Genomic DNA, 27,845 nt, shown 5'->3' on the forward strand with positions numbered 1-27,845 from the left:
TTCCCTAACCTTCAGCCCAAGCTTTGCCCTTGCTCCAGTCCTGGCCCTGCCCTCATCTTTGGACATGCCCAGATCCAGGTTGAGAACCAGGCCCTGTTCCCTGCCCTCACCCTCCTCTAGCTTTTGCACACACCGGCCCCTGGCCAGGCCCGGCCTAGCCCAGCTCCTGCACTCAGCCCAAGCTCTTGCCCACGCCCGGCCCAGCTCAGCCCTCACACGCAGCCCTGCACTCATCCAGGCCCTGCCCTACCTCTGCCCTCAGCCCCATCCCGCCCCACTTCCGCTTCCGGTTCCCCTCCCCCACCCAACCCCGCGCAATGCCTTCTGGGCCGCCCCCGCCCGGCGCGGTCTCGCGCGACCTCCCCGTCGCCCCGCGCGCGCCCCCGCGGCGGTTACATCACAGTAACGCGCCCTGCGTGACGTCAGCGCTCCTCTCCCTTTCCCCAACGCCCGCGGAGGGGAAAGGGCGGAGGGGAGGAGGCGGCTCCGCCCCGCCCCATTTCTAGAGCGACGTCTGCGTGAACCAACGAAAAGCCGGATCGCTGTGAGCGATGCGGGAGGCAGCCAATTAGAGAGGCGGGACGGCCGGTGGGGGCGGAGCGAGCAGGCGGGTGGCCGCGGCGGTTTGGGCTGCGCCTGTCAGCGCGGCGGCGGGATGGCGGCGCTGTACGCCTGCACCAAGTGTCACCAGCGCTTCCCCTTCGAGGCGCTCAGCCAGGGCCAGCAGCTCTGCAAGGTCCGGGGGACGGCCGGCAGCGGGGGGAGCGGCTGGGGCTGCGGGGAGGGACAGCGGAGGGGGGCGGAGGGTCACGGAGGTAAAGGCCGGGGGCCTGTGAGGGAAGGCGTGGTGGGGAGGGGGGGGGGGGGGTGAGGTAAAGGGGAGTCCTGAGGTAAGATGGGGGGCGGGAGGACTGAGGTGAAGGGGGGGTGGTTTGGGCGCGAAGGCGGTGAGGTGAGGACACGGGGAGGCCTCTAAGGTAAAGTCGGGGGTAGTGAAGGAAAAGGGGGGTCGTGAGGTAAAGTGGGTGTGATTTTTGGTGGAGGGGGCTCTGAGAGGGAAATGGGAACGTCCTGAGGTGAAAGTGGGGGGGTCCTGAGGTGAATTTGGGGTCCTGAGGTCAACTGGGGGTCCTGAGGCGCCTCTGAGGGAGAGGAGGGGGGGTCCCTGAGTTGTAGGGGGGTTCCTGAGGTGGATTGGGGTGGGGAGGTCTGAGGTAAAGTGGGGGTGGTTCGGGTGTAAAACTGGGAGAGTTCTGAGGGGAAGTGGAGCATCCTGAGGTAAAGTGAGGGGTCTCGAGGTAAAGTGGGAGGGTACTGAAGCAGAGAGGAGGTGCTGAGGTAAAGTGGGGGGTCCTGGGGTTAACGGAGGTGCCTCTGAGGGAAAGTGGGGAGTGCGGAGATAAGGGGTGGATCCTGAGGGAAAGTGGGAGTGGTTCTTGGTGTTAAGGTGGGAGGTGGTTCTTGGGGTAAGTTGGGGGGTCTTGATGGAAGGGCAAGGGGCAGCAGGGGTGCTGAGTTTGAGGGAGGGCAACTGGGAGGGGATTTGGGGGTTTGGGGACACTTAGAGGGCTGCTTAGTGGGAGGCCCTGTGGGCTGGGCCTCCCCCGAGGGTGGCTGAGGTCTTGGAGTGGGGGCTTCTTGGGACTCATCAAGAAGTGTAGCAGGGGGGCTTGGGGTGAATGGAAGGTGGTGAGTGGGTGGGGGCTGCAGGGATGGTGTCCTGGGGGCATTTGGAGGAAGATAGGGGTGAGGGGGCAGCTGGGAGAGCCTGGGGGCTTGAGGATGTGGTGTTGGGGGATTATGAGGGGCTGTTCCTCGGGGGGACTGGAAAGCACTGAAGGCTGTTTAGGGGTGTGGGGGCATTTGGGAGGGAGTCACAAAGCTGTTGAGAGGATGTTTGGGGCATATTTGAGGGGGAGATTGGGGGGGGCTGGGAGCTGTGGGTCACTGGGGGCTCCCTATGGCATCTGGGGGAAGGTTTGAGACAAGCGGCCTGGGAGCATCAGAAGGGCTGCTTGTGAGGGTGCCTCGTAGCAAGGGGAGAGGCGTGGGGCAGCTGGGGGGTCCCAAGGTGTTTGAGGGGAGTCTGGGGACATTTAGGGACAGCTTTTATGGTATCTTGAAGTGGGGAGATGAAACTTGGGGGACAACCTGAGTGGGGAAGAATGAGATCAGGGATGAGATGGAGAAGGGGGAGAACAGGAAATGGAGCACCCTGGCGTAGGTGACGGAAATGGGGCAATGCAGGCAGGTGGAGGGGAACCTCCTGAGTGTGCTGGGGAGGGGAGAGAGCTGAGCTGGAGGCACTCTGGGCACAGGAAGCTTTGGAGAGCAGGGAGGTGAATAACTGTGATAGGACTGCACGTTCTGCACCGGAGGTGGGGCCAGCCCTGACCCTCGTCTGTGGGCGTTGGGCACAAATAGCCCTTGTTACAAATCACAGTTTACTTCTGGGTCACCCGTGACACATGCCATTCCTGTCACCCTTCCTCTGCTCTCAGCCCTTCTAAGAGCAAGGTGACTGTACAGGGAGGAAACGTTTGGAGTTTGTTGAGTGTGAGTGTGTGTGGTGGGAGTGGAGGTCAGCAGGAGACCTGGGGTTTGGGGAGACAGCGTGTGGGAGAAGCACTGCACCTCACACAATGCTCTATTGTTGCAGGAGTGCCGGATTGCGCATCCCATTGTTAAATGCACTTACTGCAGGACTGAATTCCAGCAGGAAAGGTAAATGACTGATGTGCTGGGCAGGCTGGTGGTTTCCTTAAGGCGGATGCACCTGGCGAACCGTAATGTTCCCACACCTTTCATGGTTGAGTTTGATTGTTTTTGTGGGAGACCTTTGGCCTTAAACGTCTGCTGGGCGAATCAGTGTGCCTGTGCAGTGTCCTTAGATTTGCACCTATTGCATGTTTTTTGGTTTGGTCAGCACTCAACGGTGTCTTCCAGTGAAGGACTGGGGGGAGTCTTCCCATGTTTTCTCCTACCTGATTCTGGTATCTAAAAATCATTTGATATACTTCCTTTAGCTGCGATCCTGCCTTTTGCAAGTTGTGTAGATTACAGAGGAACGATAGGTAAACCCAGGAGCTGATGAGCATAACTTGTGCATTGCGTGGAGATGTTCTTTCCTGTGTTTGTTGGACAAATATACCTCTGTGCCTGACCTGCCTTAACCTTGTAATCGAGCACAGACCTCCTCCAGAAGTGAGGCTGTCACCAGTGCTGAATCATGCCTGCTGCCAATTAGCCAGTGATCAGACGCTTGCATTTGTCAGGACAAAAAACTGGCGTCATCTGGGGATGCCTTAATTAAAAGATACCACCTAATAAGACTACTTTTTGCCAAATTATCCTCAACCAGATGGGAATAGGAGATGCACTTTGATATCAGGGGCCCTAGTGAAGATGAGTGCAGTCTTGCCACTAGAGACAGAGCCTGGGGGAGCCTGGGGGAGCGGGGGATCCTAACCACAGAGATGTAGTTTTCTTTGGGGAGGTGTTAATGACATGGTCTGTCCTTCTTCACAGCAAAACCAACACGATATGCAAGAAGTGTGCTCAGAACGTGAAGCTCTATGGCACAGTAAGTGAGCGGGGCTTGTTCTCACCAGCCTCTTCTCCTTTCATCTTTCTTGTCTTTATGCTGCTGAGCCCCAAAGCAGTTTATGGGCTGGCTCTGTTGTAATAGCATGATTGATCAATAATATGCAGGTCTCTCAAGCGTGAAGCTTTTACCTTTTCTTTTAGTATGGGAAAGAGCAGCTCTGCATCATTTTAGGTCGGGAAATGAACCATTCCATATCCAATTGAAACAAGAATGTGGTCATACAAACTGAATTTGCTTACTGGAAGCAGCGATAAATCTGTTTTCCTGCTTGTGTGAGATCTGAAGCAGAGATTTTGATTGTTTCTGTTTTGGTGATAAATATTTCTGAAGATTTCCTGACACTTGGTAGAGGGCATAGGTTTTGTGCCTAAATGAACTTGGCCAGAGGCCAGGGGTCCAGATGTAGTTACGTCTCCTGGATCGGTGTTACAGTTAGCTTGGTATAGGGAAATAGATGTTTAGAAGTGCTGGGGGGAAGGGGAAAAAACAATGCGTTAATGTCATTAGAAGGCACTGCTATATTGGTCTTTCTTGTTTCTTTAAGCCAAAACCTTGCCAGTACTGCAACATCATCGCAGCGTTTATTGGCAACAAGTGTCAGCGTTGCACAAACTCAGAAAAGAAGTATGGACCTCCACACTCCTGTGAGCAGTGCAAGCAGCAGTGTGCCTTTGACCGAAAGGATGACAGAAAGAAGGTCAGTATCTCTGTTAAAGGAGGCTGAAAAGGTAAAGGAGCTGATCACAGTGGCTCTTCCCTCCTTTCACAGATCTCCAGTGTTTCTAAAGCGGATCCCTCTTGACTGTAAAATATTTTTTGGAGTTGAATTTTGCTTTGGGAGCCATGTTTTGGAGCTGTTTAGCCTTTGTGCCCTTTTGCTCCTTTGCCAGCTCTTCTGAGAAAGATCTCTTATATTTAGCATGAAGACAGGTGAGGGGACAAAGGAGGAGGGGCCTCTGAGCAAAGCCTGAGCTGCCTGCAGGGGGAGAGGGGCAGGAGCAGTACTGGTGCTGTAGCCTGAGGTGTTGGAAGCGTGTACCTCCACAGCTGTCCTGTGGCTCCTGCACATCCTTTATTTAAATAACATAAGAGCTTCCTACTTGTGTATTTCTAAAGCCTGCTTTCTGCAGGCTATAAAGATCTATTGTTTGTTTTGAATCCTGTCCTCCTGCTGATCCTCCTTGAGCAGAAACTGTGGCTCTTGTGCTCTCCAGTGACTGCCCTGTCATCTGCCATTCCTTGGCTTTCCTTTGACAGAAATCCCAGTGGAGTTAGACTGTCCTGTTGATGTTCTGGGTGTTAAAAGCCAGTCTGTAAGCAAAGCTTGGAAGAGACTGAAGTTAGGATGAGTTAGCTGCTGTTAATGAGTGCATTGCACCAGCCATGCCAAGTGGCTTTCTGAGCACTGAAGGGATCCTTTTTGAATTGCTGCTCATTTGTATGTGATCTTAAAGCCTGAAGGTGCTTCTTGTCTTCTCTGCTTTGTTTGTGGGCAGGAAGCAAGACAAAAATGTCTCTCTTTCATGCCCTCCAGGTGGATGGAAAGCTGCTCTGCTGGTTATGCACACTGTCCTACAAACGGGTCCTACAGAAGACCAAAGAGCAGTGCAAGCACCTGAGCAGCTCCTCCCGAGCCAGCCTGCAAGAGAAGGAGCAGTACAGCAGGCTCAGCAGCGGCAGCCACTATAACAGGTAGCCTGCACAGGCTGTTCTGTTGTGCAGGGCTTGCCTCTGGGGTGAGCAAAGAGAATGCCAGGCTGCTCCACACGCCTCGAAGTAACGTGGAGCAGCACCTTGGCCATCAGCACCAGTTTGGCAGTTGGCTGTTGCTGGGGTCAATGTGCCTAAGTCAGGCCTCACTCCTTTGCAAACACTTGTTGTGGTGTAGACTTGTGATCTGACAGTTCTTAGTGATTCAACTTACTGAACTTGTATACAATTAAAGCTAAGTTGGGTTTGTAAAATCTGATGATTGAAATACAGATTTTAAGCATGAGTTCCTCACCTACCTACTGATTGGACTGACACATTGTTTTCTGTTTATTTTTAGTCTCCAGCTGCTCTTCAAGGAGTGAATTTTTAATTGTTCTTTCTCGTACTAAGAAATCTTGTTTTAATAGGCTGAAAGTGGGTGGGAACGTGTATTTGCTCCTCTGTCTCTGACTGCAAGTCATTCAGGCTCTGACATACAGTTTCCTTGTTTTTCTAGCCAGAAAACCTTATCCACCTCTTCTATTCAGAATGAAATCCCAAAGAAGAAAGCCAAGTTTGATGCCATATCTGCCAATGGTGACAGGTGAGCCTGTTATCTGGGGAAATTGTGGGTGGGTGGGTGGTCTTGCTTGCTAAGTTTTATGTAAGAGTTCTGTGTGAACAGTGGGAAACTTGATGCTTAGAGCAGGGATCTTGGGCTCTGGGACCTCAAGGGGCTGCTTTAGCAGCTTCCAGAATCTGACAGGCCAGCGTTAGTGAGCACTTAGACAGCTTTGGAAAGGAAAATAATACCCAGTGCCTGTACCTGTTAGAACAGAAGTTGCTTGTTGGCTGAGCTCCCCAGCAGTTACAAAAACTGCAACCCGATCAACTGTATCCTCCCCCTGCAGCTGCAGGGGAAGGCTGGCTGTTGGCTGCGCTGTACAGTTGAGTTGTGTGGTTTTTGTGCTTTCTGGGCTCTCAGAGGAGAGATGGCCCCAGAGGAGAGGATCAAAGCCCACCTCCTACTTCCCCTCCTGCCTTCTGGGGGTGGGACGAGCAATCAGGCTTTGCTTGAAAGCAGCCAGTCCCATTCTGCTGTCACAGTTTATGCTGTCTTTGCTGACTGCACGTGCAGCAGAATGGGAGGCACTAGCAGAAACAGGAAATTGAGATGGATTTTTTTTTTTTATGGTCTTGTACATGCATATTTTCATTCCTCCCTTTCCTCTCTGATTCTCAGCGTTCCTTCCTCTCCCGAGATGCTTTGCCCCCCTATCCAGAGTGCCCCGTCCACGTTGGCGCAGTGGGCTGCTTCCCAACAGAGTCTCGGTGCCCACCATTGTCCTGTTTCTCAAGGCACTGACATCCTGAAGTGAGATCACCTGTTGTTTTCTCCCCCCTGTTGCCCTCCCTCCCTGGGAACTGTCTCACACATGGAAACTGTCCCTCTCGATGGATCTGCTTCCAAACAGCAGTGAGATGGGAGCGTGGTGCAGGCTTCTCAGTGCCAAGGGGTCTGTTAAACCACTGGTAACTGGAGGTCTTTTCTTTACAGTCACACATTACATCTCTCCTGTAGACGCTGTTGATATCTAGTCAATGTTTGTTAATATGCAAATTGCTGTTATGTGAAATAGAATATTTTTATAAGGCAGTGATTCCCACAGAGCAGTCTGCAAGACCATTTATCACCTGAACAGAATTTTCAGTTAAAAGTTGGAAAAAGAAATCAGAGTTAACTGTGGCTGAGGAGCTCCAGTTGAGCATGAAGTGTTCAGAGAATTCATCTGACTGCTTTTAATGCTGGTGGAGCTGGAGGAGAGACTGGAGCCAGATCTCTGCAGCACAGTGTAGCCCATCAGTACTGCTATCCTTCTGGAGCCCTGTTATCCCCCTGCTCCCCTCCTGAGGCTGCAGTCCCGGCTGTAGGACAGGGCCAGGTGATTTCACCTGCTTGCTAAAGCCTGGGGTGAGACAAATCCACTGCTGGCTTGAAAATATCCAGGGAGCAAAAAGTCCTGTGCTCTGTCATCAGTTGCTCAGTCGTTTGTTTGCAATCAGGAGTGTGCATTAGAAGAACCAAGTGCCTTTATTTCTATTTGCTTGTGTCAGATGCTGTCAGTATGGCTTCTGCCAAGGCTGTGCTCCTTGCCACAGACTTTTTTTTTGATGAATCCCAGTAACAAACTGTGTGTAATTTTAGCAGCTCCTAAAGAGCTCCAGCAACGTGCTGTGGAAAATGCTGCAGCTGCCTTAAATAGACCCATGGCTGTATTTCTTGAGTGGAATAATAATGGTGCTTTACTGTGTTTGTGGAGCTGCGGAGGACGAAGCCCTCAGCAGCCCCCATCCCTGCCCCATTTTCTGTGAGGCTCTCCACCCCACAGCCCTCCTGGAGCTGCAGGCTGGGTGTGGAGCTCGGGGCTGCCTTTGTGAACAGCACCTCTCCCTGCTGGGGTCGCTGCACCTTTCTTACAGTGTGTCTCAGCTTCTGGCTCCAGCCAAACTTGTGCAGCCTTCAGCCAGGCAAAATTTGGGCATGCTTGGGTTCCTACCTGTGGTAACACCCTCAGCAGGGTCCAGCTTACCCAAAATTGTTGCTCTTCTGTGGATGCAATGGGAATTTCTTTTCTGTGTCCTACTGAACTGCCTCTGAGCTCTGTGTATCTGTGTTCTCATGTTTCTGAGCAGAGGATGCTCTCAGTGCCTGTGTTCAGGAGGCTGAGCATTTTCCAGTGGTCATTTAATGGGTGGCTTTGTGTGATTCTGGGTGGGCTCTGAGAGGAGTTAGCAGCAGCCCTGCCTCCCACAGAGCAGTGCTCCCCAGCAGCAGCTCTGGGTGCAGCTCCCAGAAGATCCTGCCTTACAAACCTCACTTCTCTGCCTGTGCCCTTCTGCCCTGCACTCCCCATGCATGCATGAGCACCCTGGCTTCACCTGCAGCCCCTCATGCTGATTCCTGAATGGACTTCTGAGGACTGAGTGTATTTTTGTCGTTGGTGATATTTGGATGCTGCTTTGGTCAGCTTGCATTGTGCCCCTTGAATAGCAGAACCTTTAAGCTTGGCGTTTCATTTTGCCTAATTTCATTCATTTAACAGGTGTTGAGTGTAAGGCAGCCAGTTTGCTTCCTGTTCCACTCAATGGAAAGAGGCAGGTGCCTTTGGAAGGGCTCCATTTTTAACTCCATCCCCAATGAAAGCCATGGGAGCTCATCAATTTGCTTTAATTAGAGGCATGAATTTTAGGCTGCTCACACATGGAGAGCACGCATCCCTCCAAACTGTCTGAACAGGCTGCAAGCCTGGTGATGGAGTTTACTTATAGAGAGAATGTGTTTGGGGTCTGTTGCTTGGTTTAATTTTTAATCTGATAGTTAAAGGAGGGGAGAGATGTGCCTTTGGCGTTTTTCCTCCCGCTCTGCAGGAGGCTGATGGCCTTCCTGTTCCTTCTCTCCTCTGGGTGGCAGAGCCACTCTCACTCCGTGGCTCTGTGGCTGCTGCAATAGAGGCTGCCTGGGAGTGAACTGTTCCTGTCTGAGCTGCTCAGGGAAACGTGAGCGTCTCCCAGCACTCTGCATCACCCCAGGACATGGCAGCAGGGAAGCCTGCCCGGGCAAGGGATTGGTGCAAGCTAGAGTTTGTTTTGGGCCAGAAGAATTCGGTGAGGAAGAGTTGAGGGTTTTTACCATCTGTGCAGGCTGCTTTGTTGTTTTTTTTCTTCCCCCTCCTTTTTCTTCTCCCTTTGCACTGAGTGGGACATGAAGGCTACTGTTAGAAAGGCACTGGAGCACCCACTATCATGTCACAGAGCCTCTGCTTTCAGGGAGCTGCGTTCAGGCATGGTTTCAAAACAGAGGTGCAGTCTGCACATATGGACATCTGCACTCAAGAGCTGCAGTGCGACGAGCCAATAGCAAACCCAGAGACCTGCAACATCCTAATGGAGCGGGCTCTGCTGTCAGCATGCTGCAGCTGTGCGGAGCAAGCTGTCCCCTGCAGACAGCTCTCCCCAGCTCTGGCTTTCTCCTTGCCAAGCTTTCTCTCAGTGCTGCAGGGCTGACCTGTGGCTTTCAGGTCGGTGAAGCTGCTGCCCGTGTTTAGTTCCCCCCTGTAAACCCCCAGCACGGTGGTGGAAAGAGGTTTTCTGCTACATTCCTGCTCTCCAATCCAATCAGTGTAGGCTGTGCTTTTAATTAGAAAATGGATTCTTTCCAGACGCTGGAGGAAACCTCTACGAGTAGCCAGTGCTCCATCCTGCTGTATGGCTGGGGACTGGGAGCCTGGAGGAGCTTGGGAGGCAACGCTGGGGGAGCTGTGTTTGCCCTCAGACCTGCAGTGCCTTCCTCCAGATGCTGCAGCTCCCAGTTTTAGTGCTGAATGTGAGCCGTAGGATGTGTGTTGATCTGCTCTGGAGGCTTTCAGAAAATGTCAGCATTCAGGTATCCCGGGCTGTACACAGCAGTGGTGCTGTCTGATAACGGGCAGACTTTAAGTAACCTTCGAGGTGGAACTTTGTTGTCGTTTTTATTACTGTTATATATTTATGTGCAGCAATTTCAAGTGTGTGGGGCTGGGAGCCTGCTGCCCTTTCAGCACCACGAGATAAAAATCAAGCTTACCATTACAGTGGTGGGGAACAAAAGGCAGGCAAAGATCAGGTGAGCTCTCTGGACCTGTGGCAGCAGCTTATCATTTCTTATGATCTGAAATGCAGCTGTAGTTCCACGCTGCGGATGGCTGCCCTGATGGCTGGGTGTCTGACAGGGAGATGTGTGGATTACCTCTGCAGGGTGATTTACATCCAGATGGGTTTTCAGCTGTTGCTTAAGTTTAGCCTAAGCTGTTTCTGAGCAGGTCCTCAGCTATTTCTGTCTTCCTGGAGAGAGTCCTGTCTGCTCTGCAGTGGCAACAAAGCTTCTTCCTACATTGCTGTATCACGGGGGAATCAAAATACAAAAGTCCTGTGTGTCTTTTCCCCCTTTTCCCTGCTGAGGACAGCGCTGACTTTAATCTAGGTGTCTGTTTTGGCTTTGTTTGTTTAACTTGGAGGTTGTTTGTTTCTCTTTCGTGTTCCCTCCTTGCCAACATGTTTGTTTACATTGAGTGAAAAGTTTTGCTGGACATCCAAGGACTGCCTGTGAGCGAAGAGAGTTCCTAAGTGGTTGCGTAAGGTTTCATGAGCTCTCTGACTGCTGTCCTCAGCTCTTTGGTTTGAAAATAGATCATTACCGTTTGATTGCTGCAGATGCCAACTGATGTGCACCCGTAGCAGCCCTCTGTCCCTGCTAACTGTGCAGGAACACAACTCAGTTTATCACACTGTTGCCCATCTTTGTGCTTCCCAAATTCCCTGTGGCATTCAGGGCAGGGGTACAGGTAACACCTCCAGATGTTGCATGCTTGCAGGGCACGATGCGTGTCCTGGAGCAGTTCCCTTTCTTCTTTGAGTGCCATCTGTGTGGGAATTCCTCTGCCTTGGTGAAGGGGTTGTGATGAGAGCCATTCTCTGTTCTCTGCTGCAGCTTTTCTCCGGACCTCGCCCTGGACTCTCCTGGCACTGACCACTTCGTTATCATTGCCCAGCTGAAGGAGGAGGTGGCTACTTTAAAGAAGATGCTGCACCAGAAAGATCAGATGATTTTGGAGAAGGAGAAGAAGGTACAGCCCTTGGCTTGCTTCCCCCACCCCCAGCACGCTGACAGCTGGCATGTTCACACAGATCACGCACAAACCAAGTCTAGCTTTTCATACCGTAGTCAGCAGAAGGTTTTCTGGCTGCTTCCAGGCTGCCTCCTTTCCAAAGCTGAAGAGGCTTTCAGGACCCACCTAGGGGAAACTTATTTCATAAAGGGTCATTTTCCAACCACTCTCTCATACCTCCGAGTGGGGGCAAGACCCAGAGAAAACCTACAGCTCTGTGCAGAGCAAGAGCAGCACCCTGGGTGCTTCTGCTGCTCTGTGCAGCTCTGTAATGCCGTGTTGGTCCTGTTGCTCTCCCCCTGCTACCTCAGTGTGTTTCCAAACTCATCTGGTATCAGGCACTTTCTGTGGCAGAGTTCTTGTGGGGCGAGAGCAGCCGCTTCTTCCATCTCATGCACTCTTTGTTGGTGTGTCTGCAGATCACAGAGCTGAAGGCCGACTTGCAGTACCAGGAGTCGCAGATGAGAGCAAAGATGAACCAAATGGAGAAGACGCACAAGGAGGTCATGGAGCAGTTACAGGTGACTGCATTTTTGTTCTAATTTGCTGAGCTGTGCTGCACCCAGGAGTGACTGAGGACACTCCTGATGGGAACAAGCCGTGAGCCTTTGCACACACAGCTCTGCTAATGCTCCTCAGCCCTGTCCTCCAGCCTCTGCTCTGCCTGGCAAGCCGTCCCCCAGCTCTGCACCAGGCTGCAGTGCCTTGTACCCCCTATTTATATCCTTCTTGCTGCTCTCTACTTGGGCTCAGCCTCACTGCGTTGTAAAGCACTGCGTTGTGTCCCCTACAGGCTAGAAGGGAACTGTCAAACTCCTTTGACTTATTGCCAAAATCAGGTCTAAACCTGTTCCTCCAGACTGTAGAACCTTTGTCAGCTCCTCACACCACGTAGCTCTCAGGGTGATTTATGTGACCAGTAACCAAAGGGAACAAAGATCGAGAAACAACTGGCAGTTTCTTCAGCGCTGTATCTGTAGTCCAAATAAAGAAGTCCCTGAGCTGGAGGGAACAGGGAGAGCAGGATTCTTGTCACGGCCATGGAAACACTAGACAGACTATCAGCATGAATACACTGCAAGGCACTGAAGAGATGGGGTCAAAGGGGAGCTGGTTACAGGGAAGAAGTCAGACTTAGAAATGAACTTTGCACCCCTTTAATTACCCTGGGGGTTTATAATGATCTAAAGCCCTAGCAGTGAGAGGTGGGAGGGGATGAGACAAAAGGCTTATGCTCCTGCTGAGAAAACAGCCCCTCCTCCATCAGCACACACCCAAGTTAATTATTAGAGAAGACGGCAGGTTTTGGAGGTTACAGTTTTTGTCAGAAAGCTGGCGTCCATCGTGGTGCACGCTGTGAAGCAACGTAAGCCTGTCTGAAAGCTGGGATGTCTGCGTGGTGTGCAGGGGGCTTGCTGTGCTCCCCAGGGCAGCACGGTTGGGTTGCGATTCAGAGACTGATGGCAGCCAAAGCCTTGGGTCTGTGTCCTGCTTCCATGATCCTGCACAGCCTGCTTCAGCCTAGAGCTGCTCCTATCTCAGATCTCTGGGTGGCCTGCAAAGGATGACTTGCAGTTCTGAACAGACATTTTTCCACTAGCACAAACCCCCACGTTCTGATTGCCTCCCCAGCTGGGAGATGACCTCCGTCCTTGCAGCAGTTTCCCAAGACAGGGCATGCTGGTCACTCTGTGTATGGGAGGAGTATGTCCTGTTGCTGCCTTTGCTGCAGTTATAAGAGCATATCTGTCTTGAAAGCTGTCATACACCTTCCAACAGCTTTAAACTTGCTCAATTCTGAGCAGAAAGAGGAAGCATCAGATCCACGAGTGGGTTTGCCACCCTGCTCTGCTGGGTGGAGAGGGGCTTGCATGTCTGTCCCATGGTGCTGTCCTGTCCTTAGCTCGGTGGGACTGCCCTGACCTCCTCCTTTCCTCTGTCTGAATGTTCTACTTCAGCTGCTATTGACTGAGGCTCTGGAAACTTTCCTCACTGATTCCAAAATAAAAGTTCAAATCATCTTGGTGTGCTGTAGGTGCCTCAAAGTGTACATATCGTTCACTTCTTGAATGTGCTCCTGGTTTCTTTTGTCCTGGTTTATTTTTCATGGGGGGGCAGCAGGTGGACTGTGTTCTTCCAGTATGTAGGAGGCAAAAGAAGCTGCTTTACCACACGCAGCACGGGAGCTGAGGGTTTAATTGCTCTAATAATGTTTGCATGTCCAATCATTCACTGGTGCAAACCAGTGCAGAAGGGCTGTATCAGGTTTTGCATGGGTTCTCCCCTTATCCTGCTGAAATAGCATGAATTACTGTGTAGGCTGCAGGTGAGTGAGCTCAGAAGTTTGGTCTGAGAGGCTGAAGAGCCTTGTTTGTAAGTTGCCATCCTTTTGAACTTGTTTCAAACGAGAGAGTCGTGTTTTGGTCCTCTGATGTGTTCAGAAGGCTCCTTGTGGGGATGCAGTCAGTGCAGTGCTGAGTCCTGGCAAAAACACTGGCAGCATCTCAAGAAGCTGAGGGTGAAATAAAGCTGGAGAATAGAGCGAGCTTTTCCTCCTTGCCCTCTGGATGTGGGTGAGTGTGTGAGACAGGAGACATTTGCCTTTGACTCGCTGAAACAAGAGTCGAGATGGGAGCTTGAGTCACTAGGAACTATTCCCCACCACTTCTTGTGCTGCCAAAGCGCGGTGGCTGATGGAAGGGGAAGGGAAGGAAGGAAAGCCAGCCCTGCTGACCTTGATGAGTGTCCTTGGCTGGCTCGGCGCGTTTGTCACATTTCTCTGTGGAAGCTGTTAAGGTCCAGCCCACGTCTCAGTTACAGCGGGGGGATGTGAGGGGGAAGGGGTGGGAAGAGCCCTTTCTGAGTGGTAGCAGTGAGGTTCTTGACGTGTGCTGTGGTGCCACACAGCAGCACCTCGCTCCTTCCTCCTCTGCCTGCAGGATGCCAGCAGTTCTGTCCAGGCACTGCTTGGACCCCGAGAACTGATGGTGATCCCTTCAATTAAACACCCATTTTCACTGTGTTTTCAGGCCAAGAACAGAGAACTCCTGAAGCAAGCAGCTGCCCTATCCAAGGGCAAAAAGCCTGAGAAGTCGGGAGCAATAACCTCCCCTTAAAACCAAACCCCCAGTGTGGGAGCTTTCCCCAGCATTAGCCAAGGAGTCTAGGAGGCCTGCCTGATCGCTGGAAGCCAAAACCTCAGTGTTGTCACTATCCCACTGCTGTGGACTCGATGGAAACGCCTGGGGTGTGTTGCCTTTCGACAGCATGCTTGAGTGTGTCTGGTCTCTGAATTCTGTTCTGTATCATGGCCATCCGTGGGGAGAGGTCCCAGGCACCCCAAATCCCCCCTGAAGTACTGCTGACTGGAAGAACTGACCAGTTACTACCACTGCCAACTCTTTGTATTAGCAAACAGGAACCTGCTGCATTACAGACTGCTTGCTGGTTTCAGACCTGCTGCTGTGAGGCAATAGCCATGGCCAGTTGTTCTGCAGATGAGACAGGAGCTGTGTGGTGGGAGCTTGATTTCTCTGAACTGTTCCCTCTTGGAAAGGAAGCCGATGCATCACCAGCCCTACAGCTGTGACTGGAAGGTTGTGCCACTGCTGAGAACGGTTCGTCCATCCTTTTGAGAGTGCTTCCAAGATGGGGGCTGTGTATTTATCTCGGAGGGTGGGGGGGATTTTTTGTGTTTTTTTTTATTTTTTTGGGTTTTTTTTCCCCCTCTTTTATTTTTCTGACGTCAGCTTGACAAACTTGACTGCTTGGTTTGGGGTTTTGTTACCGTAGCTTTTGGGTTATGAGCCAGAGGGTGACGATACCTCCCCAGACCCACCTCGTCTCCCATTGCCACGGTCACTTCGTGGCCTCTGGGACTTGATGTGATCGAGCATTTACTCCCATCTGTTTACTTGAGGACGGTTCAAGGCTCGGCTGTTTCCTGCACTCCCTCAGACCCCGCACTGAGTTCGCCCTCTCCCCCCCTTCCCCTCCCCCTCTGCTCCCTCCCAGATGCAGAAGCAGGGGCCAGGTTGGCTCCAGGAAAGTGCTTACTGAGGCAGCATCCCCAGCCAGGAAGCATTTCTCGGGGCTCTCCGGGGGCATTTCTCACTGCCAACCCAAAGCCAGCAGAATAAAAGGGCTACGAAAGCTCCCAGTGCTTCTCAGAAACGGGCCGAGCGGAGCCCACGGCTCCTCCTGCTGAGGCCTGTGGGGGTGGGCGCCCCCCAGGCGCCTGAGGGGGGGCACAGAAGCACTTGGCAATGGGAGGAACCAGCAGTTTGCTCCATGGCATCCCAGCTCCACGCAGGGCATGAAGAAGCAGCTCAGGGCTCGGAGCCCCTGGGGGCAGAGGAGGAGGGGGCGACCCCTTAGTGTGGAGCAGCACCGAGGGTAGGTAGTGAAAAGGAGAAGCAGGGCTGCTTGCTCTGCCAGGCTTTTTATTCAGCTTTTAACTAGACTTTGTGATAGGGGTTTTTTCTGCTTTTTGTTGTTACTGAAGATGACTTTACTCAAAGGCACTTTTTGATGATGTTGGCTTCCGGCATGGAAGGAGCACACGCTGCAGCATCAGACACTGCCACATCTCTTGTTTTTTTGTTCCCTTCTTCTTTTCCGAGAGGTTTCTGATGGGAGGGAAAGGGAATACAAAAAACAGAAGGGTTGTTGGGCTTTGCCAGAGTGCAACAGCTGGAAAAGCCTCACCTAATTTTATACTTCACACGTTTTTAGACAATGAGGTGCATGGGTGGGATTTTTTTTAGTCGGGGGCTCTGCTTTTTTTCTGCTTCCCTCCACAGACAGACCCACGTGGGGGGGTTATGGGGTTGGGGGGGGGGTTGGGGGGAGGCCCTGTGCATACGATTGAGGTTTTCTGTTGTTTTGTTTTTGTTTTTTTTAATGGTGACAAAAGAACAACAAAGAGTTGAGTAGCGGCTGATTTGTAGTAACAGCATCGTTTTCTTTGTATGTTTGTAATAAGGGAGATTTTCAAAAGGGATGCTTTGATTTGTACCAAACTCTGACAAATGTTAAAGCGTTTTCCAAAATGCTCAGCTGTGTGTCTGATGCTTTCTCTTGGCCTTAAAGCAAAGCACCGGCGCCAGGCGCTGCTCCGTGCCCTGCAGGCTGAGCTTCAGCCCCACGCCTTCAGGCTTTGGGTGCCTGGGAAGGAGATGCTGCTCTCCATTGTTTGCTCTGCTCCTACTTTTGTTTCTATCTTTAAATCCCAATCAGGGCTGTTGCTAGGATCCGCGTTACTTGGTTACGTCCCGCTTCCCAGGACCGACCTGCTGCTGTCAGACCACATCTCTGCTTTATTCCCCAACCACAGCAACAGAGGCAGAGCACAGACGCAGTATCTCCTCCATAGGAAGCCCAGAGGAGAAGGGTTCTTTTAAGGTACAGATGTGAGTTGCCCAAGGAGGCTGTGGGTGCCCCATCCCTGCAGGCATTCAAGGCCAGGCTGGATGTGGCTCTGGGCAGCCTGGGCTGCTGGTTGGTGACCCTGCACACAGCGGGGGGGTTGAAACTAAATGACCATTATGGTCCTTTTCAACCCAGGCCATTCTATGAGTCTATGACTCTATGCTAAGTGCTGTTCCTGAGGTCTTCCCCTTCTCTCAGCCACAGGTGGGACTATTCTGAGAGGAAAGCAGGTCTGTTTCTCTTCAGCAGCGTCCAATAGCAGCAGAAATGCAATACCCAAAGGTGATTCCCACCTGGAAGTGCTCCCCACCCCCCTCCTCAGCCCCTATGGGTGCAGCTTCATAGCGAGGCACGTGGCAGGCTTGGATGCAAGCTCTCTTCCCCTCTCTCTGGGGAAGGCTTGAGCTGTTTCCGTGGCTGTTTTCCCACTCCCTCAGGGTTTTCACCCCAGGTTTGCTGGATGTGAGCACACGGAGCAATCTGGGCTTGTTTCCATACCAGGCAGCACTGCAGAAGTGTGCCAGTAGGGCTTCACCTTATCTCTGCTGAGCGCAGCACAAGCCTGGCCGTATCCTTGAGCCTGCCCACTTAGCCCCGTTTATAGCAGGCAGGGAGGCAGATAAGGGCTTGATTTACCCAAGGCTCAGTGCTCGCAGCCTCCGTGCCCTCAGCTCTGCACCTCCAGCAGAGGGTTTCAAAGGGGCAGTGTGTGCAGTGCCCAGCAATGCCTCTCTGGGCAACGGGCGGCTCCTGCCTTTATCTGCCAGCGCACACTTCCCTCCTCCCTGCGGCTCATCCACTCCTTCTGAAGCACTCGGAATGCTTGCAGAAGGCTATCTGTACACATATACTTATTGTGTGGGGCTGAGATTGCTCCGTTCCTATTCCAAAGCCTCAGGAAAAAAAGAGGGTTTTGACGGCGGTTGGACGCACTTGAAAAGGGTATTACACACTGATCTCTGCCAGCTGAAATCGGGGGCAAAAATGAGACGTGTGGGGCAGAGCTGCTCCGTTTCAGCCCGGTTTCAGGTGGGCAGGCGTGCGGCCGCCCTGCCTGCTCCCAGCAGTGATCTCCTATCCCACAGACCTCGAAGCCCAAGGGCTGCAGTACCAGCAGTGCTGACCTGTGCAGCTGCAGGTGGGACTTCGGGGCACGGTGAGAACCTCTTGCGAAGCGTTTCTCCGGATCTAACCGGGAGGATTAGCGCTGTTTGTTTGTTTTTTCAAGTAATTACTTGCAGCAAACTGCTTTCCAGCCTTGCAGGCCCCTTGGCGAGGATCTGCAACTCGTATACAGGAATGAATAAACGGTTTTGCAGCCTGACAACACGTACCTGCAGCAGGAGTGAACCCGCAGCAGAAGCAAGCTGCCTTCCCCAGCCGGTAATTACCCCCTAACGGCTCCCTTCCACTCCTTGCCTAATTGCTGGGGCTTTCTGGGAGCCCTGGCTCTGTGGCGTGCCCCGGGGGCAGCAAGTCTGCCTCTCAAAACACATAACTCGGGCTCTTCGCAGCCTTTAAAGCACAGAAGGCTGTGTTGTTCCTGATGCAGGGAGGCGAGCTCCAGCCTTGCTCTGCCTCTCTCTCGGCCACAACTCGCTGCCCTTTGCCTTCTCCCAAAGGAAGCCCCGGGATGTGCATGAGTCCAAAGGCTCCCCTGCGAATCCCCGTGCTGCTGTTTTGGGTCGGGTCCCCTCTGAGTGCTCCCACACAGCACTTCCCCGCTCCCTGGGCAGCCCCACTTCTGCCCTCCCCGTCCTCGGGGTCCTGGAGGGCGGCAGCTCACCCCACACCACCCTCTGTTTGCTCTCAGGTGACTTATCTGAGGCAATTGGGCTCGCCTTCCTGTTTAGCTTTCTTACAGCGCGCTGTTAAACTAAATCAGCAGACTTGTACAGTCAGCATCTTGTTAACCGGGGCATTCTCAGGCCCTGTGTAATTAGCGAGCCGTGATGGGTGTTTCTAGAAGCAGGGGTGCTCAGTCCCACGCTGGGTTTCCCCTCGAGAAAACACTGCTTCTTATTGCCACCTATGAGCGCCGTAAGGAGCCGAGCTGCTGCTGCACAGTGAATGCTACCAGGATTGGGCAGCACAGAGCTAATGCCACACCGAACCAGTTTATTTCCTAGCAAGCTCAAACCGGGGCAAAACCCTGCCTGGCTTTTCCACGGCAGCTCACGGGGTGGGCAGTGAGGGACCCCCAGGTGTTGTCCCTGGGGATGCTGCCAGCTTGGTCCTGGGGAAGGAACAGCACCCCGTGGGATGGGGCCAGAGAAACCCCCGGGGCCAGAGGTGCCCCCAGCACAGCCCGCTCTGCCAGGCTGCTCTCGAGGGGGTGAAGCTGCTGCCGGCCCACACCGGCTGCTGCGTGGGAAGGAGCAGCGCAAACACAACAGGAAAAGTGCTGAGGCTGCAGGGAAGGCCGGGGTCGCCTGACCCGGAGCTGCTGAGCAGATGGGGAACGGTGTGCAGCTCCTTATTGCTGAGTGAGTGCACAGCACCGCAGCGGGGCACGGCCCGGCGCCGGCTGAGCGTCCTCCTGGTGCAGCCCTCGTGGCCCTCACAGGGGATGCTTTGGGGTTCTCTGCTTGGCACCCCACACCCATGCCTGGTGTGTGCCCACGGCCCCGCTGCGCTCCAGTTCGTGCCCAGGGCTTTGGGGAGGGGGGAAGGAGAGGCAGCCCTCCCCCCCCCTACTGCCCCCAAAACGGGGCAAACCCAAACGCCCCCCGGCATGGGGTCACCCATGGGGTCACCGTCTCTGTGTTCCCTTCCTTGCTTCCATCCTGCAGATTTAGGGCTGGGAACGGAGGGGTCTCCACCGTGGGGTGGGCCGGGACCCCAACTGCTCAGTGGGCGGTCTGGGGGGCGGAAGGGGGACTTTGGGCACCCGCAGCTCCAGGCGCCCATCATTGGGGGACAGACTGGGAGTGCCCCGGGCTGCACCCAGCCCCGCAGAGCCCCCTAATTGCTCAGCCCGTTAATTACGCCGCATCCCAGCGCGCAGCGAGCTGTCACTGCTGCTCCCAGCAGCGCTGAACCCGGCCAGGATTTGATCCCCCGATCCCCCCCCCCCCCCCCGGGGCTGACGGCCGCGGGGATCCCCACCCCCAAACCGCACACCCGGACCGGTGGGGCCGTTTGCAGACCCCAACACGCCGTGACAGCAGAGGGGCACCGGAGCAGCTGCCCGCTCCGCGTCGCCCCCATCCCGAGGCCGGCACGGCGCCACCGAGCCGGGCTGCCCGCCGCTCATGGACGGCGGCCGGAGCGGGGCGGCAGGAGGTGGGAGGAGGTGGGAGGAGGTGGGAGGAGGTGGGAGGAGGCCGTTACCAGGCAAAGCCGGAGTTGTTTGTGCAGCGAGGGCTGTTTGCTGGACTTTGCCGTGTGCGAGCTGTCAAGGAGCAGCAGATTGTTATCAGCGCTTGTGGCTGGGGCTGCCGGGGGGCTGCGATCGCCGGTATTTTCATCACGCGGTGTTATTTTATCGTTGGTTCTTGAACGATTTTGTTCTCATTCCGGCTCGGCCCGCGGCTCCTCGCCGTACCCCGAGCGGTTCCGTGCGCTCCTCAAACCCCGCGTCACCGGGTGGGGGTCGGGAGGGGAAGGGGCTGCGAGAGGAGCAAAACAAACTACAGCTCCCAGCATGCCCCGCGCGCCCGTCGCCGATTGGCGGGCGGGCAGGCGTCGGTCACGCCCCCGCGATGCCATTGGTGGAGGCGACGGGAGGGGGCGTGGCCGGCGCCCATTCACACCCTCTATGAAAGAGCGCTCCGGGTCCGACGGCCCCAAAAAGAGCTGCGGCCCCAAAAAGCTCCGCGACCCCAAAAGCGGCCCCGGAGCGCGGCGTTGTGGCTATGAGCGCTCCGTAGCCGTCCTCGCGGTGTCCCCGTCGCGGCGCCATGCTGGTGGCCGGCTCGCAGTGCTGCCCTCCGGGGCTGGAGGAGCGTTTGGGATGCGGCGCTCTGCGGGGCGAGGAGGTAAGGGAGGGGCACCGCCGCCCCACTGCCCGACCGGGGGACCGCGCGGAGCTTTGGGGTTTGGGTTCCCCCCCCGGTGCTCCTCTTGGGGTCGTTTGGCCGAAGGCTGCGTTGTATGGGAAGTGCCCTCTGCCACGGACGGGGCGGTCCCCATCCATAGGGTGGCTGTGTGGGGTCCGCAGCGCCCTCCGGAGCTGCTGGCGGAGGGGTTGTGGGGACAGTTGGGGGTCTGGGGGGGAAACTGAGGCACGGGGGGGGGGGGGGGGATATCCATGTGCTGCGTCCCACCCTGTGGCTCCCGTCGGCTCCCCGGTGCCATTGGGGGAGCTGAAGTTGGGGTGCTTTGCGCACAGCGCCCCCTCTGCAGCCGATCGGTTTGGGATGGGGGTGCGCCGCCCCACTGCCAGGCGCTGTGTGGGTGCTCCGCTGCGCTGGGGCTGAGTGGGGCGGGAGGGCGGTGTGACCCTGAGCTGCGTCCCCATAGCAATCAGTCCCCATCCCAGCGGGTCTGGGCCCCCATACAGGTGTAGGTGTAGGGCAGCAGCCCCCCACGTCCCATGTGGGGCCACTCGAAGGGCTGGGAAAGGTCCCGCAGAACTCAGAGCTGTTTGCACTGGGGGTCCTGGGGGGTCCACGCAGCTCTGCAGGGCTCTCCCGCTGCATCCCCCCGGGTTTGGGGGTTGCCCCTGTTTGTAGGCGGGGGCAGCCATCGGTGGGGCTGTGCTGAGCCCCCAACCCTGAGATGCGCGGTGGTTTTCAGAGGGTCTCTGCGGGGCGTTTGTTTTACCTCTCCTTATCAGGAGTGATTTTCCAACACCTGACCGAGCCCTGGCAGCAGCGCAGGGCAACGTTTGGCACCGCTCTGTGGGCATTAACTCCTTCCCCCGGGTGCTCCATTCGGGGCTGAGCCCCCCCTGCACCCCCTGCAGCCCGGCTGTGTGCTTTGGGGCCCACTCAGTTCGGCCCATCGCCGCCGTGCCTCAGTTTCCCCCCCCGCAGAACGCGGCGCTGAGCGCTGCCCCACAGCAGCACGGCGGGGGTTAAGAGCAGGATTGCTTCACGCAGCAAAACATTACAGCAATGATTAAAATGCACCTCCAAAGGTCACCCTGAGCCGTCACAGCAGGGAGGGCTGCGCTGAGTCCCGGCTGCTTTTGGGGGGGGGGGTGAGGGGGGGGAGTGCAGCTTTGTGTTATGGGGTTTCTCCGTTGCTCTCCGGCCCGCTCAGCTGCTCCTTCTCCACCGGTTTGGCCACTGTGAGTCAAAGCAGCACTCAGCACCAATGGCACGAGCCCGGCCCCGCTGTCACCCCGCTGTCACCCCACTGCTGCTTCCGCTGTGACTCAGGGCAGCAGCGCCCCATGAGCTCGGGGCCGTGGGAATGGGGGTGCCCATGGGGTGCCCATGGGGTGCCCACGGGGCCGTGCTGCCCACAGTGACTCGCTGCCCATCACGCCGGGAGTGCGTGGCTGCACTGACAGCTGCCACCTGGCCGCCTCGTGTCAACCCCCCCCCCATCCCATCCCATCGTCCTATTTGGGATGGGCGCTGTGCCCCCCGCTGTGCTGCAGTGCTGTGGGGACAGCTGGCAGAGCAGCGCTGTGTGGGTGCTGACACTGTTGGAGAGCCCTCTTGCTGGGGGGGGACACGTGCAGCCCCGCTGTGCCATGTCCCGTTGTGTCCTGCAGGTGAATGTGCTGCTGCTGGGAGGTTGGGGGGGTTGGGGGGGTGTAGGTGTGGGGCAGAGCTTTGCCTCCATGGGCTGAGGGAGCCCTGCTGTGCTTTTTGGGGTGGTTTTGGAGGGCGCTGCTGGGAGATGGGTGCGCTCTGATCTGTGCTGAGGGGTCCCATCCAGGGTGGGGGATGTGGGATCTCTGCATGGGCTGCATCTCAGCCTTCCCGGCCCCGCGAGGTGTGGATGTCTGCTGTGTGAGGCATCCTCTGCTTGCAGGGATCCCCGCAGAGGTGGTGGAGCACAGCCTGTCCCTATTGCTGGTCCCGGTGTCCCACCGCTGCCCCGCATCCCTCCGGCAGAGGGGCTGGGGGAAATGGGAGCGTGCAGTGGGGGATTGCTGCAGGTGTTCCCCGTGGTGCGGCAGCAGTGCTGTGCGTGTCTCCCATCAGCCCTCAAATGGGATGGGGGCTGTGGGGGCAGCCCCGCAGTGTGGGGGCTGCGTGGGGGTTTCAGGCTCTGCTCCGTCCCTGCGAACCCATAGGAGGCTGCAGGGCTCCCGGTCCCGCAGTGCAGGTGGGCACGGACGTGGGGTGGGGGGGGGACATGGAACACCCACCCCCCCCCGCGCTCTGAGCTTTGCTTTTCCCCGTTGAACCCTCCCGGGCTGCGCACGGCTGTGAAGGCTCTGCGGCTCCTCCCGGCCCCGTCCCGCCGTCGCACCTCCCGGCAACACTCAGCCGTGATTTCATCAGCCTGACGCAACGCAACGCAACGCAACGCCCGCCGCCGATGGCCGTGGCCGGAGGGGGGGTGGGGGTGGGGGGGGTGTCCGGCCCTGAGTCACCCATCCGGTGACAGCCCCGCGTCCCCACGTCACCCCCATCCCGGGGCTGACAGCGCTGCTCTTTCCTCCCTGTAGGACAGAGGGATCCCGGTGCCCCCGCAGCTGGGGAGGGGGCCCAGCGCCTTCATCCCTGCGGAGGAGGTAAGAGGGGGGGGGGGCGGCCCCCACGGGCGGTGGGGACGCGGCTCTATTGGGGTGGGGGCTCTCAGTGGCGGTACCCGGCTGGGGGGGGTGGGGGGTGGGTGGGATGCTGGGGAGGAGCGTCGCTGTTGGCCCGAACGGTGCTCCGCGCGTAGTGTTGGGGCTGCGCCTCCCACCCCAAAGCCGGGGATCCCCGCAGCCCTATCGCAGCGCCGGGTGCCGACACGCAGATGGTTCCACCTCGGGCAGAGATAGCGCTGCGCTGCCGTCACTGTGCCGGGGGGGGCTGAGCGGCTTCGGCTCCTCCCCGCCGCATAAACAACCCGGTGCTGAGCGGGCTGTGTGGGGCTGCCATGGGGTCCCCCGGTCCCAGCTCACCCCGTGGGGATGGGGGGTCGGGCGGTGGGCGCAGTCGGAGGTGTCCATTCCGGGCAGGAGGCGGGCGGATGGGAGCAGCCTTTGGGGTGAGCGGCCCTAAATGGGGGCTGGGGGGGGGGGGGGGGGGGCATCCTTTGGGTGAGCCCCTATAGGGCTGGGATGCGCCCTTTGGGGTGAGGGGCTTTAAATGGGGGCTGGAGGGCATCTTCTGGGGTGAGTGGCCCTATATGGGGGCTGGGGGGAGGGCATCCTTTGGGGTAAGTGGCCCTATATAGGGGCAGGGGTGCGTCCTTTGGGGTGAGCGGCCCTAAAGGGGGACTGGGGGGGGCATCCTTTGGGGTGAGTGGCTTTAAATGGAGGCTGGAGGGCATCTTTTGGGGTGAGTGGCCCTGTATAGGGGCTGGGAGGGCATTCTTTGGGTGAGTGGCCCTAAATGGGGGCTGAGGGGGGGGCATCCTTTGGGGGAAGCGGCCCTAAATGGGGTCTGTGGGATCCAGATCCTGCAGGAGGGCATTGAGAGCGGTCGGCGGCAGCTGCTGATCGAAGCCTTCGTCTCTGGCGGCCGTGTGGACAACATCACGATGGTGATGGGGCTGCACCCGCAGTACCTGAGCAGCTTCTGGAAGACGCAGTACCTCCTGCTGCGCATGGACGGCCCCCTCCCCTACCACAAACGCCACTACATCGCCATCATGGTGAGCGTGGGACCCCCGGGGGTGGGCGATGCCAGCCCTCAGAAGCCACTTTGGGGTCGGTTTTGGGGTTCCCAGCACCCTTTTACAGCCAGAGGGCTGACGTCGGGGTGCAGAGCCCCCCCCGTGTCTGAGTTGTGACCCCAGGGAGACCCCTCTGGGTAGTGGTGGGGTCCCGGTGTGGCTTCTCCAGAGGCTCGTATTGGGGTTGGGGCTGACCGTCCGGCTGTCCCCGCAGGCAGCAGCCCGGCACCAATGCACCTACCTGGTGGGGCTGCACATGGGGGAGTTCCTGCAGGCGGGGGGCAACCCGGCGTGGCTGCAGGGGCTGCACTGCGCCCCCCAGAAGCTCAGGAACCTGAATGAGATCAACAAGCTGCTGGCACACCGGCCCTGGCTCATCACCAAGGAGCACATCGAGGTAGGAGACCCCAAAATGCGGTCATGGGGGTGGGGGGTTGGGGGTCCTGGGGGGGCCACGTCGCTCCCTGGATTTCGCCCTTTTGGGGCCATAAGTCAGGTGGGTGGATGGGGAAGGGGGGGTGGTGGCTGGGAGCACGTGGTGTATACAGGGAGCACATCCCAAATGCCATCCCACCTCCACCGTGGGATGTGGGGACACAGAAGCTGACCCCAGTTGTTGTCCCCCCCCCTCCCCTCCCCCCATGTCCCCCCACAGGCGCTGCTGAAGACAGGGGAGCACAGCTGGTCGCTGGCAGAGCTGGTGCAGGCGCTGGTGCTGCTCACCCATTACCACTCTCTCGCCTCCTTCGTGTTCGGCTGCGGCATCAACCCTGAGGCGGGGCAGGATGGGGGGCACGGCTGCAGACCCCCCTCACCCCACAGCGACGGCAGCCCCACCGCTGAGGACGGCACGGGGTGCTCAGGGGTAAGAAGCGGGGGGTGGGAATCCCCACCATGTGGGGCGGTGCCGTCCTGCTGGGCTCTCCCCCATAAACCCCAAAGGATGGGCTGTGGGGTCGGCCCCTTGTGTGGAGGTTTGGGGGGGTGGCACCGCGCTCGCAGCCCCCCCAGTGGCACTGATACCCCCCACCCCCCTTTCCCCAGGGCAGGGATGCCGTGCGTGAGGTGGAGGCACTGATGGAGCGGATGCAGCTGCTGCGGGACAGCCAGAGGGAGGAGGAGGGCGTCACGCAGGAGGAGATGGCCACGCGCTTCGAGCTGGAGAAGACGGAGAGTTTGCTGGTGGCCCCATCGGGTACGAGGCGGGGGGGGTCCCTATGGGGGTGGTGGCCCCATTGCCGGGCTGCGGGACGGCCCCATCCCGGTGCTCACAGCTGCGCCTTGCAGATGGCCCAGACCGTGCCCTGCAGTCCGGCGTGCTGTGCTTCGTGGAGGACCCCGAGTTTGGCTATAAGGACTTCACGCGGCGCGGCGAGCAGGCGCCCCCCACCTTCCGTGCTCAGGTGGGTCCCACTCACCCCAACCGTGGGGCGCCACACGTGGGGCTGTGGGCTGGGATTGGGCCGGAGCCAAAGCAGCGGCGTCGGGAGATGGGGGTTGGGGATGGGATGGAGGGGGTGACCGTCCTGCCCCGCACCCTTTCCCTATAGGACTACACCTGGGAGGACCACGGCTTCTCCCTCATCAACCGGCTGTACCCCGACGTGGGGCAGCTGCTGGACGAGAAGTTCCAGGTGGTTTACAACCTGACCTACAACACCATCGCCATGCACTGCGGGGTCGACACCTCCATGCTGCGCCGCGCCATCTGGAATTACGTGCACTGCGTCTTCGGCATCCGGTGGGTCCCCCGTGTGGTCCCCAACACCCCCCCCCCATTCAGCTATAAGGGGCTGTAGGGGCTGGAAACGGGTGTCCCGATGGGCAGGGGTTGTGGCACAGGGCTGACATACCCCCCCCAACCCCCCATTGCCCCCCAGCTATGATGACTACGACTACGGGGAGGTGAACCAGCTGCTGGAGCGCAGCCTGAAGGTGTACATCAAGACGGTGGCTTGCTACCCAGAGAAGACCACCAAGAGGATGTATGCACAGTTCTGGAGGCACTTCAAGCACTCAGAAAAGGTGCTGACCCCCACACCCCCCACCCCCCCCCCCGATTTCCCCCTCCTTTGGGGCTCTGGGGCTCAGCCCCCCCATGCCCTGACCCTGCTGTCCTGCTGTAGGTCCACGTCAACCTGCTGCTGCTGGAGGCCCGGCTGCAGGCTGCCCTGCTGTATGCCCTGCGTGCCGTCACACGTTACATGACCTGACGGCCCCCCGCTCCCCCCCACCCCCCGTCCTCCTCCTCCTGCTATGGGGGGGGTGGGGGGGCGGGCTGGGACCGGGGGGGCGGGAGCCAGCATTGTGAGGACTGTGTTGGGATGTTGCCTCCTGCCTTATGGGTGTAGAGATACGGAGGGGTGAGTTGGGGTATCTGTGCCTCTTATCCTGGGATAGGGGGGTCTCCGAGCGCCCCCCGTGCCCCTGTGGGGTGGGTGGAAGTTGGGCTGCCGTGTGCCTTGTGTGGGGGGGGGCGTGGAGCTGAGCCCCTTTCCCTGGGGTGACCTCAGCAGTGATGCTGCTGTGCCCCCCCCCAGCCCCATCCTGACCCTCAGGTATGTGATATGTCCTCCTGCACGCGGACTGCAGGGGGCTGAAGGCACAGAGGTGTCGGTGTCCCCTCCGCACCCCCTCCACCCCAGGGCTCAGCCCGAGCCCCCCGCAATTGGGGACTGGAAGTGCCTTCAGCCCAGGCGCTGGGCAGGGATTAGGGTGGGGGCTGCAGCACCCGCAGTGCCTTTCCCACCCCCCTCCATGCACCCCCTGCCTGCTCTGTGCCACTGCAATGGGGAGCTGGGAGGGGGGGGGGGATCTGTGCTGCATCCTCTGCCATCTCTCCCTGCCTGCTGCTGGGGTGAGGCTTCGCTCCCTCCTTCTGCATCCCCATTACCCCCATTGCCCACCTCCCCCCATACCGATGGGGGTTGGGTTGGGTTTTGGTGTCACCCATCAGATCCACACTGTGCCCACTGGGTGCCAACCCCCCCTTCCCCCCCCCCCCCCCCGTGCAAAACTCCCCCCCATGCATGCATGGTGCTCTTGGCTCTGCTGCAGCAGTGCTCCCTCAGCTCTGCTCTCATGCATTCAGTCCCTGTATTGAGGACAAGGGGAGGTTGCTGCCCCCCCCCCCCTCCCCGGGTCCCTTTGGGGCAGTGGGGCTCAGTGCCAATAGAAGGGCAGCACTTCTCCTTTCCCTGCCCATCACTCCAAAGCGTGAGCTTGCTGCACACAGCATGTCAATGCCGGGGGGGGGGGGGGTGTTGAGAACGGAGCTCAGCTGCTCTCCTGCAGCATGAGGGACCTCAATGCCCCCCCCCATCCCATCCCATCCCCTGCTGCACTTTATTGCACAGCACACTGCCCAGGGGGGGTTCCTTGGAGCACTGCTGGGCTGGGCTATGGGGTGCCCATGCCCTCCCCCCCCCCCCCCCCGTGTGCCTTTCCCCTCAGTGCGGGTCGCTGGGGGAGCCGTGGGGAACCCCCCCTTATGCCGCAGCACCGCCCTGGGTTTGTCTCTGCTGCACCACAGCTCCACTTTAACTTATTTCTGGTTGTTGAGTGTTTGTGCTCCTATGTGGGCCCCGAACCTCCACGGGGACTTCATTGCAGACCTCGTCTGAAACTGAATAAATTCTTTTTTTTTTTATCATTGGGCGGCTGTTGTTCTTTGGCCC

The 27,845-nt window shown here is 57.4% G+C and overlaps 2 protein-coding genes across 7 annotated transcripts; both read left to right on the forward strand.

The window, feature by feature from the left end:
• Positions 1-638: 638 nt before the first annotated feature.
• Positions 639-16,061, forward strand: FAM76A (family with sequence similarity 76 member A). 2 transcript variants are annotated; one of them, XM_046903569.1, is made up of 10 exons: positions 639-736; positions 2,660-2,724; positions 3,529-3,583; positions 4,152-4,304; positions 5,142-5,299; positions 5,817-5,903; positions 6,543-6,674; positions 10,827-10,962; positions 11,424-11,525; positions 14,034-16,061. In XM_046903569.1, exons 1-10 carry the CDS (start codon positions 656-658, stop codon positions 14,118-14,120), a joined length of 1,056 nt encoding a protein of 351 aa, XP_046759525.1. In that variant the 5' UTR covers positions 639-655; the 3' UTR covers positions 14,121-16,061. The 2 variants fall into 2 exon arrangements, with proteins under 2 accessions (XP_046759525.1, NP_001026548.1); NM_001031377.3 differs by lacking the exon at positions 6,543-6,674.
• On the forward strand, positions 15,351-27,815 carry SESN2 (sestrin 2). Of its 5 annotated transcripts, none has more exons than XM_040651974.2 (10): positions 15,351-17,817; positions 23,009-23,074; positions 23,950-24,147; positions 24,383-24,565; positions 24,824-25,033; positions 25,213-25,363; positions 25,456-25,571; positions 25,719-25,909; positions 26,049-26,193; positions 26,295-27,815. In XM_040651974.2, exons 1-10 carry the CDS (start codon positions 17,254-17,256, stop codon positions 26,379-26,381), a joined length of 1,911 nt encoding a protein of 636 aa, XP_040507908.1. In that variant the 5' UTR covers positions 15,351-17,253; the 3' UTR covers positions 26,382-27,815. The 5 variants fall into 5 exon arrangements, with proteins under 5 accessions (XP_040507908.1, XP_015153193.2, XP_024998811.2 ...); XM_015297707.4 differs by lacking the exon at positions 15,351-17,817 and adding an exon at positions 20,188-20,414; XM_025143043.3 differs by lacking the exon at positions 15,351-17,817 and adding an exon at positions 20,387-22,102.
• The last annotated feature ends 30 nt before the right edge of the window (positions 27,816-27,845 follow it).

The sequence above is a fragment of the Gallus gallus genome, chromosome 23, assembly GCF_016699485.2.
Source record: "Gallus gallus isolate bGalGal1 chromosome 23, bGalGal1.mat.broiler.GRCg7b, whole genome shotgun sequence".
In the NCBI taxonomy this organism is placed as follows: Eukaryota; Metazoa; Chordata; class Aves; order Galliformes; family Phasianidae; genus Gallus; species Gallus gallus.